The sequence below is a fragment of the Haplochromis burtoni genome, unplaced genomic scaffold (assembly GCF_018398535.1).
Source record: "Haplochromis burtoni strain Fernald_Lab_line unplaced genomic scaffold, NCSU_Asbu1 Contig_12, whole genome shotgun sequence".
In the NCBI taxonomy this organism is placed as follows: domain Eukaryota; kingdom Metazoa; phylum Chordata; class Actinopteri; order Cichliformes; family Cichlidae; genus Haplochromis; species Haplochromis burtoni.
Genome location: NW_024582373.1, coordinates 1,214,578 through 1,229,750, shown reverse-complemented (window position 1 = coordinate 1,229,750; position 15,173 = coordinate 1,214,578). Strand labels below are relative to the sequence as shown.

At 42.6% G+C, this 15,173-nt stretch overlaps 1 protein-coding gene across 2 annotated transcripts in view; it reads right to left on the bottom strand.

Annotated features, from left to right (window-relative positions):
• cdh4 (cadherin 4, type 1, R-cadherin (retinal)) overlaps window positions 1-15,173 on the bottom strand; it is a 215,250-nt gene that overhangs the window by 16,016 nt on the left and 184,061 nt on the right. For both annotated transcript variants that reach the window (XM_005915339.3, XM_005915340.3), the window contains exons 9-11: window positions 9,117-9,254; window positions 2,928-3,113; window positions 2,333-2,586 (exon numbers count right to left, since the gene is read on the bottom strand). In XM_005915339.3, the coding sequence (XP_005915401.1) occupies window positions 2,333-2,586; window positions 2,928-3,113; window positions 9,117-9,254 (578 nt within the window). The remainder of the gene's footprint in view (window positions 1-2,332; window positions 2,587-2,927; window positions 3,114-9,116; window positions 9,255-15,173) is intronic.

Below are 15,173 nucleotides of genomic sequence, written 5' to 3'. Positions count from 1 at the left end.
TCTGCAGATGACAACTGATTTTTATACCATCCATATCTGTGACTGGCATTGACAGTAGTCTTTTTGCAGCTCTACATCTTCCAAATCCCAAACATGGCTATCAGGATTGCTGTCATGGAACAGCTTGCTCAGAAAATCTCTCACACGGCGCTTGCATTTAAGAGGCATGGAGGATCTAGTCTCAGACGTCATGCACGTTGTTGCAGAATGAAAATGTTAGGATCCTCACTTTCTAGACAGCATAAGATGAATTGATGAAATACACCTTTAAACCTGGAACCAAGCTTTAAACTAAGATATTTATAAGTGAAGATTTAAGGACATATTATCAGCTGTGAGGGCTAATATCTAAAAATCAAAAATAAATACCAGAACACACTCCCATTAATTTAGCGTTTAGCTACCAGTTAAAGCACATCAAACAACATCATCTGGCAAGCAGACATGGCCTCACATCATCTTCATTTTTCTTTCCTCCCGTGAGGAGAGAAAAAGGCATAACATTCAGAAACATTTGAAAACACACACAATCTGGCTCCTCTCCCAACCACTGCTCACACAGAGGCCTTTCAGTCATACTTGGCGGTTCCTCCTGTGCACTTTAGCGTGTGGCTGTGTGTCTGCTCTTGTGCATTTCTCTTTCTTTTTTGTGCATATTGTGCAGGGGGTTCAAGTGAGGTCACCCAAAAGGAATAAAACAGCAGCGGCGGCAGCAGCAGCATCAGCAGTGCAGACGGGGCTGTGGTGAGCTGAGTGTCTGCTGGCACGCGGCTTTGGAGAAGACAGAAGCTCTGAGCTCCCATCAATAACAGACACGCAGACTGACGGGGAAGAAAGCGACAGGGTCGGTCGGAGCGGGAAGGAGGGATGGATGAGAGAAAAAAAAGGAGCAAAAGAGGAGTTACTTCTCTCAAAGGGCAGAACAGCTCAGCCCACTTGGTTTGCATGACATGTCTTTTTAGGAGAGGAAACCTGAGATGTGGCTATTGCTCACTTTTCTGTGCAGTATATATATATAAAAAAAAAATATATATATATATATATATATATAATAGATATATATATATATGATATATATATAATATGTATTATTATGTTTGTGTGTGTGTGTGTGTGTGTGTGTGTGTACTTCTCCCACAACCTCCCTCGCTATCAATTCAGTAACATTTCCACTGGGTTTCTCGGTGGAAGTGGCCGTCTTACTGACATTAAGAAAAATCAATCTCTCTCGTTGGAGCTGGCGATGGAGTGGAACAGTGCTGCCGGACCTTAGTGAGCATGTGGGAGTTTCTGTCACATAGGGTCAATGCCTGGATGGCATGATGCCCGCAGTGTGTCATCCCAGTTAGGAAGGATGGAGGGAGGGATCAATGAGGAGGAAGATAGGGATCTAAGCAGGGCAGACAAACAGTGTCCAACTCATTATAGGATGACCTCTTCACACCAGTCGCCTGGCAACAGGGAGGTAACTGGGATGTGGGTGGGGGGGTCAGTTGAGAATGTGACCGAAGAGGCATAAACTGTGAAGAAAGCGATCGGCTCTGATTAAACAGTGGTGACAGAGAAGACACCTACACAGTGTAGGCAAAATATTGGAGATTTACATGAATATCAAGTACTCCCTCAGTCTATTGTACAAGACTTGGACACAACACCATATATTCTGAATCTGCTTATATCCCTGGCTTTGAATATACTATATAGAAAAGTTTTCTTTTCGATTTGTTTTTGCAACTTCATAGTGGTTAGGTCGGAAAATGCATTTTATTGGGTTTTAGATGCACAAGCACAGATTTATAAACTTACAAGACACTTTCCATCCGTCTACAGCCAAATAAGATGCACAAGCTAAAATAGCTCAGTTGAAAGAGCGTCAGCCTAAAAGTACCTGTTTTTGATCCTGGATTTTAGCAGCATGTGGACTTTTTTTGGGGCACCTGTGGAATCCTGAGGTGCTTCCTGATGCATCCATTGCAGTGTATTTGTGCATGTGTGTGTGTGTTAGTGCTCAGATGTAGGTAAAAGCATTGTGTGTGCAACTGGGTGAATGAGACAGTAAAAAACTGAGTTCCCAACGTGAGTAGAAAGGGTATACAAAAGGGTATACACTTTGTAGTTCTTACATCCTGCATGGAGTTTAATGAAATTCTTAAACAAATAATTTTTCGGTGTTTTTTCATACATAGGTTGATGTGGTAACAGGCTAAAAACCGGGGGAATAAATAGCAATAAAAACAAAAGAAATAAACAAGTACTAAATATTGGCATCAGTGCAGAATTTGACATAATTTAAGCATTTTAAGCTAAAGCGATGTTCTTTAAAGTGCGATACCTGACAGTCTGGTGAATAAAGTGGTCCGGGTCTTGAGCCGCAAACACGGTAAGAGTGGTCCCTGCTGGCACACCTTCTTCAAAGCGAATCATCTTTGGGTTGACGGGGAAGACAGGCGGCTCATTCACATCCTGCACAGAGATGGTTACACCTGCTGTGGACTGAAGCGAGGACTGGATGCCACTGGCCAAGTGGGCCTGGTTGGACACGACCACAGTTAGCATGAAGGCACGATTCATCTCAAAATCCACGGGCTACAGAAAAAAAACAGAGACGGGAGAGAGACGGAAGGGAGAAAGCGATACAGAAAAGTTAATGATGAGCGATTGGGGGAAAATGAGCGTGGCTGATTGCAAAATTAGTTCTAATTTTTAACCAATTTAAGAAATGACATATAATTAAGCGAAAAACAATGCGCAACTATAGTCCTCAGTCTGGCACTTCACAGCATCTGGCACTTCACAGCAGGTGGAACGGTACAAGATGCGGAGCTGAATAATAAAGGGAATGACTGTATGGCTCCGTTTTGAAGAATTATCAAACATTCGGCATATCAATCAGGGCGGCGTGCAGAGAAAGGAGGCTTATTTTTTACCTTGACCACTGTCACCATGCCCTCATTTGTGATGGGATTGGTGCGGATGGTGAAGTGTCCAGATGGGTCTCCGCTGACAATGCGATAGACTGCGTTCCAGTTAGGACTGTGGGGCTGATCCCGGTCCACCACTGTCAGGTTGGTCACCACCACGTTTACTTTGTTCTCTGGAACCTCCCCGGAAAACTATGCGGGACCAGGAAGGAAAGAAGCACGTGAACCACGAGGGAGGGGAGGATGGCAGAGGAAACATTATGCTAATACTCCTCAAGCAGTCAGCTAATGAATGTTAATAACTTGATTTAGTGAGATTTTAAGCACATTCTGGAGCCATCATCAATCTTTTAGCATTTTACATAATTGTTATTATGAAAACAAACTGCTTTTAGGGTCAAGCCAATAATGCTCATTACATTAATACATGAACTGAAAGTGGAAGCAAAACAAATGGGGGGGAATTAGAAAGACAACATAGGGGAAAAGAAAAAGATAAACCAGGAGACATATTTGTTTGAATGTGGTTAATAGAGAATCATATCTTCCATTATGTTAATGCAGTCCCGTATTCCTCCCAACGCTTGCTCGTATGAAACTCTTTATTTAAACTAATGGATTTGTTCAATTAAGTGTTTACCCATTCAATTTAGATTCTGTGCATTCACCAAATCTAGGTCTTAATAAGCAATTAGATAAGTACTGTAATTAAAGCAGCAGTAGGAATAATCTTTGGCTAATGATCTTCATTATATTGCAATCTGAAACAACTCCCCTCTGAACTAACTCTGGAGGAAACTTGGTGACAGCTGCAGAGCCGAAAGAAGACTTTACGGTGCAATAGGATACAGTTCCCCGTCTACTGGGATTGATCTGGCTACTGAGCACACGAAGGTAGTCACACACGCACATGCAGCGAAAGCTCTTATGTCACATGATAATCAGTGTTTCCTCTTGTGAAGCGTTAGCTTGTTTATGGTGTGAGTCTGCCAGCTGCTGTTCATTTTAATGGCTTCATCATCGTGGGATTAAAGCAGCATCCAAACCAACAGATTCCTCTCTTCCACTCCCTCCCACCCTCCTTGCTTCCTCTTCTCCCGTTCCCCCTGCTGGGCTGATAAGCACAAAACAAATTAAATATGCACTCTGAGTCCCCGGTGTATGGGCTCCTCTATTTTCACCCTGGGCTTTAGCCTAAACGCCACCACAAACCTTCCAAGCTTGTTTGGCCACGCTGTCAGAGAGCCAAATGGAATATGCTCCCTTGGAGGCATGCACAATGCTCCTGACTTTAGAGGATGGCCCATTCTAAATGGCCACTCTCCGAGATGCAATGTGGCCCTATTGATAAGCCACGAGAGACACAGACTCGAGAGTTTCCGTAGGATTTTTTTCTTTTTGAGTTACAAGGAAAAGAAGTTATGATACTTTTATTTCAGTTATAGAATAAAAGGTTTTTGTTGGTGTAACTAATTCTGGCGTCATAAGGATTCACACACAAACTTCATTTGCTCTTTCTTTTTAAACATGAATTATTCTTAGAGGCTGATCTTTTGAAGCCGTGACTATTTTGGCTTAAAAGCAAGATAGGCCACTTCAGCTACGAGTGACAGTTAGCGGGATGAAGGTGAATACTGAAACATCTACAGGTGTAAATTATGAATCACACAGTTTATCCAAACCGTTTGCATTCTGGCTGCATGAAAGATTTATAGTCAATAGCTGTGCACTACATCCTCTGATTTTAGGCTAATATGCTTACATTAATACGTTTAGCTCAGAATAAAAGTAAGTCTAATGGCTCAGCAACCTATTATTTCTAACAACAATAGCCAATCCTATCTTTTATTAAGCTCTTACCCAGTATGAGACATCCTTTATATCACGGCTAAACAGCGATGTAGTGTTTATCACAGGGATTGAACTACGTATTCAGTTCCTGTCCTTCTCTTTGTGCTCTCCCTTTGCTTGTCAGGAAAACAATGAAGAAAACGTAATGATGGGCGGGCTAAATTTACAACCATTCTTGGACTCACACATCAGCTGTACAAGTTGTTAATAAGCATACTTTTTTTCTTTAATTCATATTTTCTTTTAAATGTTGTGTACTATACAAACATTTAATGTGGTAGTACACACATAGTGAAAATGCAAAAACCTGACATTTTAAAGTTACAATGTGTAGATTGCATAATCCTAGCTACGTGCTACAGGGAAAATGTGTTTTAGGCAGCCAAGAGAGATCATAAACATTAAAATAGTTAGACTGTACCCTACAATGGCCGTGGCCACCCAGCGTGTGTCTGCTACTGCTTGGAAGGCTCTCATTCAACCATTTACCACAGCTATCAGTGCTCGGTGAGAAGCCTCCACATCTGTTTCCTCTGGAAGAAGCTAGAAAACTTAAAAATAAAGCAGGTATGATCCTTCATATCTTAAGTTTGAAGGTGCAGGCACGAATTTTAATGTCCCTCCACGGTATGTGAGCATCTACAAGTTCTCTTGTCCTCTATGTTTGGCGTACTACTATGTGGCTGGTCTCTACTCACTTCCATAAACACTATTAGTTAGAAGAGAGATATCCTTGCCAGTGACTATATTCAAATATGTGGGGGAACGTGGTGGCTTCCACAGATGACAAACCTGCTACTGCAGTATTTAGTTTTAATAAATCAATTTTAAGTTTGTGAGAATGCATTAATTTATTGGAAAATACAATTACACACTGTTCTATGTCTATTTATGAGTAAAGTATCCTGTTTTCAATTAAATAACCTAAAAATTATTGACTGTACATTTAACTTGCAAAGCTAGAGCAAAACAATACTAAAGAGCTGTTTGTGTCCCTGATGGTGCACTGAAAACAGTTCCAAATACTGATAAGACATGGTATAGTACACATATTACATGACTTAAGACAAAACCCTGGCAGCTATGATCTCGCAAGTACAAATTTATGCTAAAAAAGGTAAAATAAGGGAGCTTTTAGAAATAAACTACTCAGAAAGTGAAGATGTGATGCTACACGTGCTGCAGTCAGTACAGTAGGTAGGCTATGGACTCAGAGCCACTCTGCTTAACAGTTTGTGTGGCAAAACACCCATTTTAAATTGTCCTAAACATACTTAAAAAAATGTTCTGTAAAATTCACACTTCTCCTAATTATTGTTGAGTCAGTGCTTGATTGTGACTTCACGAGGGTGTACACTTGATTAAATTGTTTGATTAGACCTACTGTGGCAATAGCATTGTCTTTTAGTTCATCACATATTGCCAAACATAGCAGTGACATTACACATTCAGGCACATGTGGTGAAATGAATAAAACATTTTGGTGTTTTTTTTGTTTTGTTTTTTTTTTCCAAATTAGATGCAGTATATCGGCTTGGTTTACACCCCCGCAAGCAATTTCACTTAATTAACGTGCTTATGTTTTCTCTATGCCTCCTGCAGAGAGCAATGAATTCTTCTCGGGTCTGTCATAGACAAATAATTACTGAAGCGCTCTAAGTCATGTTGGGAAGCAAAACAAGTAGTAGAGACTGACAATGCAGTGGAAATGGCATCTGTTGGAAAACAACTTCTCTGCTGTGGCTGTTAATGTGTTAATGTGCTGCGCTGATACATTACAGCACTAGAAACACACACCAAACTATGGTGAGCTCAAGCTTTACTGACAAGCTCAGACATATTGTTGCAGTTGTGCAGGAGTGTTGTAGGCAAACTGTGTGTGGATGTTGAGGTGAGAGTCAGGGTTGGGAAACTTTCTAAACGTCAGATCACATCCTCGCTTCAGCAAACTAAAACAAATTCTGGCTTTTTGTAGCCTTTAAATAGTCCAGTCCCTGCTGAGGAAAAACAACATATATCACAGTTTGTATGGGTTAAAAATGTATATACATGGGCTTGCAGTTTTGTGGTAAAGGAGCCAGAACCGCAGACGGGGAGGAGGGGGACGTAGACCCATTATGTGTAGAGCGGCAGCCTCGTTCATTGAGCTCTACCTCTGACAGCTGGGGAGCTCTTATCAGAGCATGCGGCTGGAACTGTACTGGCACGCACGCTGACGACGGCCCCGCTGAGGAGACTGGGATCACAGTGTGTGACACTGACACACTGTTTGCTCTGCCTTTGAGCTTTGCTGAAAACAGCATCTGTCTCTCTTTGGAATCATAGAAATCCAAATGTTTACATAAAGCGCAGCCATGGCCCTGTAGGTCTATCAGACTGTAGTCAGCGTTTGATCCTGTTCCAGTCGTACAGTCATTCGAACTCTTAAAACTAAGCAAATGTACAACTAACAACACAAGCACTTGTTCTAGAAAAGTGGGCCCGCTGTAGCGTGTCTTCCTGTCAGGCCAGTGTGGCGGTGTAAGGGATTGGGGGTGGATGCCTGCAGATAAATTCCAACTACACGAGGCAATGTGAGCAGGAAAAGAAAACTGATCTCATTCAGCTCCTTTTCCTGCCTCTCTTTAATCTCCTGTCACTCTCCTGTATTCTGCACCAATTTCTCCTCATAGATCTGTCCTCATCTCAAAGTGTTGTACACGGTCGCATTTCCCTCCTTTTTTTTATGCTTCGGTAGCACTAACATTTCAAGAGCGCTAACGCTGCACTGTGTGGTTGTTGACACTGACCAGACAGTGTGTTTTCAAAACAAAAACGTTTGAACGTACGTTTTCACTTACAGGCTTAACAAACAGCATGTCTATAGAACAGCTGGTTAGCATGGCAACTAAATATATCGCTATTAAAATGTCAGATGAGGGTCGAAAGGCAAAGGATGACACCTTTTGACCCAAAGGTTAGCCCCACTGTCACTGGTGACACACGCTATACACTGAAAAAAAGGGATTGGCCATATCTTGGATTTATGTAAGCATCTTGCGTGTATTCAACACAATTGCCTCATGCTTTAAAGTTAAGTGTAACTATATAGTGTAGAAACTACATGATATGCAGAGAGGGTAGATTAAATTGTTCATATGATGTTCGAGTGAAGTAAGTCAATAATATAGCAATGTTAAATCTCTCGCCACTGCATGTGATTTCATCTCAACAGCTTTGGATCGCGGTTTGAGGAAGGCATCCATCTCAGTCAAGTCGAGCAGCCGCCGTGGGTGGTTGTTACATTTACAAAAGTCTAACTTGTAATTTGAACAAAATAATTTCATGTTTCTGTGGTGAAGGTAACTAAATCATGTAGGATTTGTATGAACTTAATTTGTTCTTGTTGAGATGACATGATACAATCTAGTAAGAGTGGTTAGTTGCTGGACTCATGAAATTCACAAGATCACATGAGATTTCAAACTGCAGGAAAAATCACTGGAGTTATAAGAGGCAGACAACATACACCACACATATGTTATCGCTATTTATTGTGGTTTATCACAGCTTTCCTACCAATCCTGGATTGGTGGTGTGGTGGTTAGTGCTGTTGCCTCACAGCAAGAAGGTCCTGGGTTCAAATCTGCAATCTGGCTAGTTTGCACTGGGTTCTCTCTGGGTATTCTGGTTTCCTATCACATCACAGTTAAAAATCATGCAGTTATTAGAGTTAGGTTGATTGGTGATTCCAAATTGCCCATGAATGCAAATGGTTGTTTGTCTCTCTGTTTGATAGACTGGTGAGCTGTCCAGGGCGTACCCTGCCTCTTAAATCTATCACTTCAGGGTTACGCCCCAGCCCCCCTGCAACTTGGATAAAGATAGGCGGATGGCAGTTGTTGTAAATCCATTTCATTTTTATGTTAACCAGACTCTAGACTTTGTTGAACATTATGTAATATGAAGATAACATGTAGTATTTAAGTGACCAAGTAGTATTGGGGTAAAAGCTATTGACTAGTTTTGGAATAAAATGACGAAATCGTGAACGATTAAAATATTCCAAGAGTTCAACTTACTTCATCTAAACATGTTTCAATCATGTTTAATCAACACAAAATGCACAGGTTTATTGAATATGAATAAGTTGTGTTGATTTAACTAAGTTGTTTAAGTTTCTGCCAAAGCAAAACAGTTGTGTGCAACCGATGTCCATTAATGAATTAAGTAAATCCAACATGGTCTTTTTTCAGTGTATTCTGCATGAAAACAATAGGACAGAAATAGAATGATATTAAGGCTCATACAACCCCATACAGCAGGCTAGTACAGCTTCAGTCTGCGAGTGCAGACAAGACTCACCGTCCTCACTGTCAGTTCAGGCGGGTTGTCGTTGATGTCTGTAATAGAGATGAGGGCGGTGGCTGTGTTGGAGAGTCCAAAATTCAGGTTGCCCTCCATGTCAGTGGCCTGGACAATAATGGTGTACTGAGAGACTTTCTGTAAAAACAAGCAGGAAAAGACAAACGATAGTCATCAAATCCTTGTACAAACAGAAAGTATTTCTCCATCTCACACTGACACTGGAATGAAAGCCCTCTCAGCTCTTGTACATGCCTGCCCGACTATTTATTTTTATTTTTTTATTTACAGTAGTTGGTCAGCTGTAAACATTTATTCATTTACTGCTGACCAACTACTGGAACAACTGAGTAGCTGGAGTCTGCTCAAAGACTTTACCTGCTCGATACCAGATAGCGAGTAGCACACATGCACAAACAAAACACACAAAGTTGCAGAAAGGGAGCAATGCGTTGTTAAAAGGCCCATCCATTACTGACTAAAAGTCTTGGCTTTCTGCTGAGAGAATGGAGTTGGATCATCACTCATTTTAATGGTGGTGCTGCCACTTTAAGATGCACCACGGTGCTTTGGATAATACCAGAAGGTGAATGGGCCTTATTTCGTGCAAGCGGGTGTCACCCTAGAGTGCACTGCGGTAAAGACTGCTACAGTACAGTGCAATGACCAGGAAAACAAAAAGAAAAATCAAACACGAAGCTTTCTTTAGATACAAAAAAACCCCGCAGAGAGAATACATCCACACTGCAGCGACACTGTCCATGGTGCTGAAAGTTCAGACTGTCCCTAGACTCAGCACTGGAAAGAGGTCTCTGTGTGAGTGTGATTCCATCCTGACAGCATATAAGCCTCTCTGCGTTGTGGCTTTGCAGTCTCTTTCCCTTTTTATGAATCCACTTGGCTCAGGCCTCCATTGTGGGAGGAATGAACGTCAAGGACAGGGCACTGTTCGTTTCACAGGGCCTGCTGTGTTGCTGAAGATCCAGAATGAGTTCTACCAGTGCTCTAATGTTCATTTGTTGCTATGCTACCTTTACAATATGTGCTGAGGAAACAAGTTCTAGCAATTTGATGGCCAGTGGCACTTATGACAGACTCTTTGAAGGAACAAGAACAAACCGAGCCAGAGGCCGTGTAGCTATAGATAATGCAGTTACAGATTTCTGCTTAGAAAGCAGTTTCTTTACTTTTTAATTTCTTTGACTCATGTCCTCCCCACCCCGGTTTATTGTGTGTTCTTTGTTAATGCACACTCCCTGCTTCTTTTGATCTCCTCCTATCTTTTTTTGCTATCTTAGCTTGGTGTATTTTTTTCTGTCCCTGCATCTCTGCCAGAATCTCACACTATATCTCTACATTGCCTTCTCTCCCTCCCACTCTTTCTTTTTTCAATAGTGAAGGATGCAGTTGATTTTTAGATCAAAGCATTCAGACCCGTTAAAACAGCCAGCTGGAGTCATTTAGCATCTCTCCAAGTCATTATGAAGTGCACAGACATGTTAATCTGCACCAAACCAAGCCTATTAATGAAAACTCAATACTGGCTGCCCTTTATTAGACTCATAATGAAATATCAATACCATCTCCCCTCATACAGAGCTTCAGTAAATAGAGCATCCAATGAATGTGTCTCTCTGCAGACTCATTTAGATCCGGTCACATACATCAGTCTAGAAATAGCACCAGATGGCTGCAGGAAGCTAATAGGCTTAAGCTTTGATGGACGGTTCTTTCTTGGTCAGGTGAAGAAAAAAAAAGCCTGGACCTGAGCCAGCAGGTGGAGCTCTCAGACAGTAGCGGATGATGCTGATGCACTCTATCCTGCAGGGTTATATCACTCATCTGAGAGTAACTGTGAGTTTATGGCCCTGCTAGCGCGCACATCCTCATCTGTCCACATCCGCTAACGTTCCAGTGAGTGGGAACAGGTGGGACACTCAGACACTTACACGCTGGGCGTACACACACACACACATACACATGTAGGCACGCGCACACAGCCAAGCGTTTTCTGCTGTCCAAAAGTGGCTACCCAAAAAAAACAGTAAAAGGCTCTCTAATGAGTCCTATGGAAGCACTGAACAGAAAATCTCTCTGTTAGATTAGAGTCCAACACTGGCAGGAAGTACAGCTTGACCAGCAGCAACAGTCCAGACTTCCTTGCTGTTCTCGAGTGTCACTGACTTAATCTGCAAAAGCTTAAAACCATCAGAGGTCACCTGCACACAGAGCTCCGCCAACAACAACAACACTCAATCCCTTTTTTCACAGGGACCAAATTAGGTAAGTTTACTACTGTATATCGGAGCTTGAGGAAAGCAATGGCTTCAGGCTATCAATGTTAGCTACTCAACATGTCAAGCCAGGCAGCCATCAGGACAAGTGGAAAAAGCTGGCGGCTCTTAGGAGGCAAATGGTCCAGTGGGGCAATCTTAGCAAGAACAAAGTCGAGGAAAATCCTGGTCAGAACTGGGAAGGCAAGTGGAGAGGAGTGCTCCTCTAGCAACACACACGCAGTAGCGAACTGTCCCTGATCTGAGCGTGCAGTTTCACTCAGACATGCTGTGAAGGCACACTTAAAGAGGGTAAAGAGACCGCAACCAGATGAGTAAAGGACTTGCTTTTGTAAATGCGTCGTTTGCAGATTGTGTTCTGGCTTACCGGGCTCCCAGTGGCCAGGGTCATTAGCTTGTCACTTACAATCTGTCTCAAATGGCCCAGTACACGCCTAAAACTGCGAAAACCAGCTTCTGTCGTCCTTTGACTACTCTCTCCCAGCGACCACCTCAGCAACCCCCTCAGTGTCACTGAACCCCATTACAGTTTCCACTCAGTCCAGCTGACATCAATTAAATTTACACAATTTGATTTGATGCTGTTCGATTCCATTTCATTAGATTTTAGTTGGGTTCAGTTCAATTTGCTCCAGTTCACTTCTCTTACACCGATGCCGCTGAAAATCAGAGAAATCTATAGTTACAAGTAGACGTGCGGAAACTCGCAGTCCACACAGCTACTCTCCATTTTTACATTTTTCCCCTGTTAGTACCAAAAAACATGCATCTTATTCTCTCTTCCTCACTCACATGGAGGTCCCTCAGGTTGGTGTAAGGACAGGAACGGCTCAACACTGGTTTGAAGACACAAGCCAGCTGAGACTCACTGTCAGCAGCACACAGTGCAACACTGACTCAGGTACATGTTGGTACATGTGGGATATAATCTCTAAAGCTACTTGATTAGATATGCCTCCACATTTATGCAATCAGCGCAAATGCTCTGAGTCACAAATATAGCAATCTGCCAGACTAAAACAGATACTGAGCAAGAGGTTCCGTGAGTTGGGTTGCACAGGAAATCAGTTAAACAAACAGGAACATGATGCACGTGCTATTGCTAAATTTTTGGCTCCAACATGTTATAAACATATAAAAACAGTTTGGTAGAAATGTCATATTTACGGCTCTTTTTAATCTTATTTCCATGCTTATATCTTGTGTTTTGATTATTTATACTGTTTAGGTTTGTCTCTAATCACCTCTTTGTGCAAACAGGGCAGCGTGACTTAGGTGTGTTTGTGTGCTGAGAGAGTGCTTGTTTAGCTGAACAAAGCTGTGTGTCAACATCAAGGCTCGTAGCCGAATGTGAGAATTCAGTGCAAACTTTGCAAAATCGGATCTGCATATCACTTTCAGTTCGCCTTAGGTGTTTAGCTACACACTTATACCTGTGATCGGCACAGGCAGCGATGCACCCCCAGTGAAAATATCAGTGAGGAGCACGCCATACATGCAACTCAAATTTACCTTCAAGAGAAGGAAAAAGAAAAAGTCATCAAAATCCTCGGGACACATCATCTAGGAAGCATCAACGTCTGTAGTGTGCAAATCCATCTGACGGAGCTTGAGATATTTCATTACATGAGAGAAAACTCTGAGCTGCTGGCAGTGCCAGAGAAAATGTCAAGGGATCACCAAAGTCAGTTATCCCAGGAGACAATGGATATTAAAAAGACTTCACAACAATCCATCTAGCAGTTGTCAAGATATCTCAGTCTGGACCTAAATGGCGTCCTAACAGGCAGTCTGAAAAAGAGAGCAACACTTCCCAGTTTGTACTGGGCAAACACCTTTCATCTGAGTCTAGTCTTTCGGATATTGAGACTGTTTATTGATTCAACAAGAACGGATGTGAGAATATTTGGTTCTTCAATAAATCAGGAAAATCTACGGCTGGGAAATACAGAAACATTGTGGTGTGCAGTATATTGTTGACATCAACTAAACGTATTATTTAGTACAGGTTTAGCTAAAGATATTATGCACAGGCTTTAAGATGTGGGGCCTTTGGGCTTTTACTCTCTCAAATCATACTTTCATGGGGCAATTATTGGAATTCCTTATAATGTGTTAATATGCGCTGGGATGCTTCTCAGTCTCTCTAGTCCTCTTCTACCAATTGCAGCATTATATGGAAACAGAGAAACTGCATTTCTATTTCTCTCAAACGCCTTTTCTGTCTGCTTACAACCTGACTTTTTGGGGTAATGTGAGCTATATTGTACAGATGTGTAGGCCAGTGAGATTTAGAGATTTATCTCTAATAAAATTACCAAGACGTACAGACAAGTCCTGACAGAAGACTAGAGAAGCAAAGAATTGACAAATGTGATCCAGTTCAACACCGTGTTGCTCCACATAATAAAGCAGATAGTGAGCGGACCTGTTCTTGATTGAATGTTGACTACAAACTGTCAACATCTCCCTACACGCGTCAATACTTCTCATTCAGCATCCAGCTCACAATCCTCCGATGGCTTCACTTTCTGGAGCTCCAGAGCAAGAAGGTGAATTAACATAACTCAGCAACTCAGAGGCGATAAAGCTGTGGGACTATATCGGATGCCAGTTCTCAGCCTACATCCCCAGTTGGGCTTTGCAGATCCTAATGGAGCCAGGCTGTGGGCACTCATGTCCTTGAGGCAGTCCAGGCGATGTCCTAATCGACGTTGAGACGGTCCAATGTTGAGCTGGCATCTGGCAACTCAGCACCATGCCACACCAGACTGTTCCAACCCAGGGCTCATGGGAGACTGAGACAGCCTGGGGTAATGAAAGGAAACAGCTATGCCTGCCAGAGGAACTGAAGCCACGGGGAGAGGGCGCAAAGGGAGAGTGTCCGTGCCAGCTGTGGCACTCTGAAATGGCCCACTCTGCTACCTGCTGCATCTGAGCTGCACTTCATTAGAAGACCGTTTCTTCATTCATATTTTTTTTAGAACAGCATGCATGTACGAAACTGCAAGTGCCTTAAACCCAGTGGACGATGACATAAAAACATTTGTGCTTACTGTATTTATATTTAGCTCATGAGCCTGTGGGCAGGAGTGTGTGGAGGGTTAAGGGTTGTTGTGAGTGAAGCAGAATAATTGGTGTACAGCGGTGTCAGAGGCAGGTGATACCGAGCTAACCTCCCGTTCTCCTCAACACGAGCCGCCGCTTCACCTTTTAATTAGCACATGAATATCCTAATTAGATGCCAGAACCAGGGAAGAAGATTAGTTAAAGCGCGAGAAATGAGAATGAGAAATGGGCGGGGATATGCGCTGCGCAAACTGTTTATTCACTGTCAATACAAGTAGTATGAATGCCCATGACTCTGCATAACATCAGGTGCCTATACCACACTGGTTGCTCAGACCCCCCCGTGCAACACCTGGGATCTCATTCTTCTGCTTTCGCTGCTCCTCCTTACTCGGTATGAGTGGCATTGCCTATTTACGACGCGGGTGTATGCGCGCGTGTGCCCATGTGTCTGTGCTTGTTTGTGTTGATGACCTTGACAGCAGGTGGGTGAACTCCCAGGTGTGTCCTAGTTTTTTGTGGGAGGATCACAGGCAGGTGGGACTGTGCCTGGCTTGATGTGTCCAGATTAATGAGCTTTCCCTCACTCACATCAGCTGCTACTGCCGCAGCCTGCGCCAAGCTGGAAACAGGGACACAGACCTGGCCCGCATTCACTAGACTCATTTATATTGTCCCACAAATGTGCCACGCT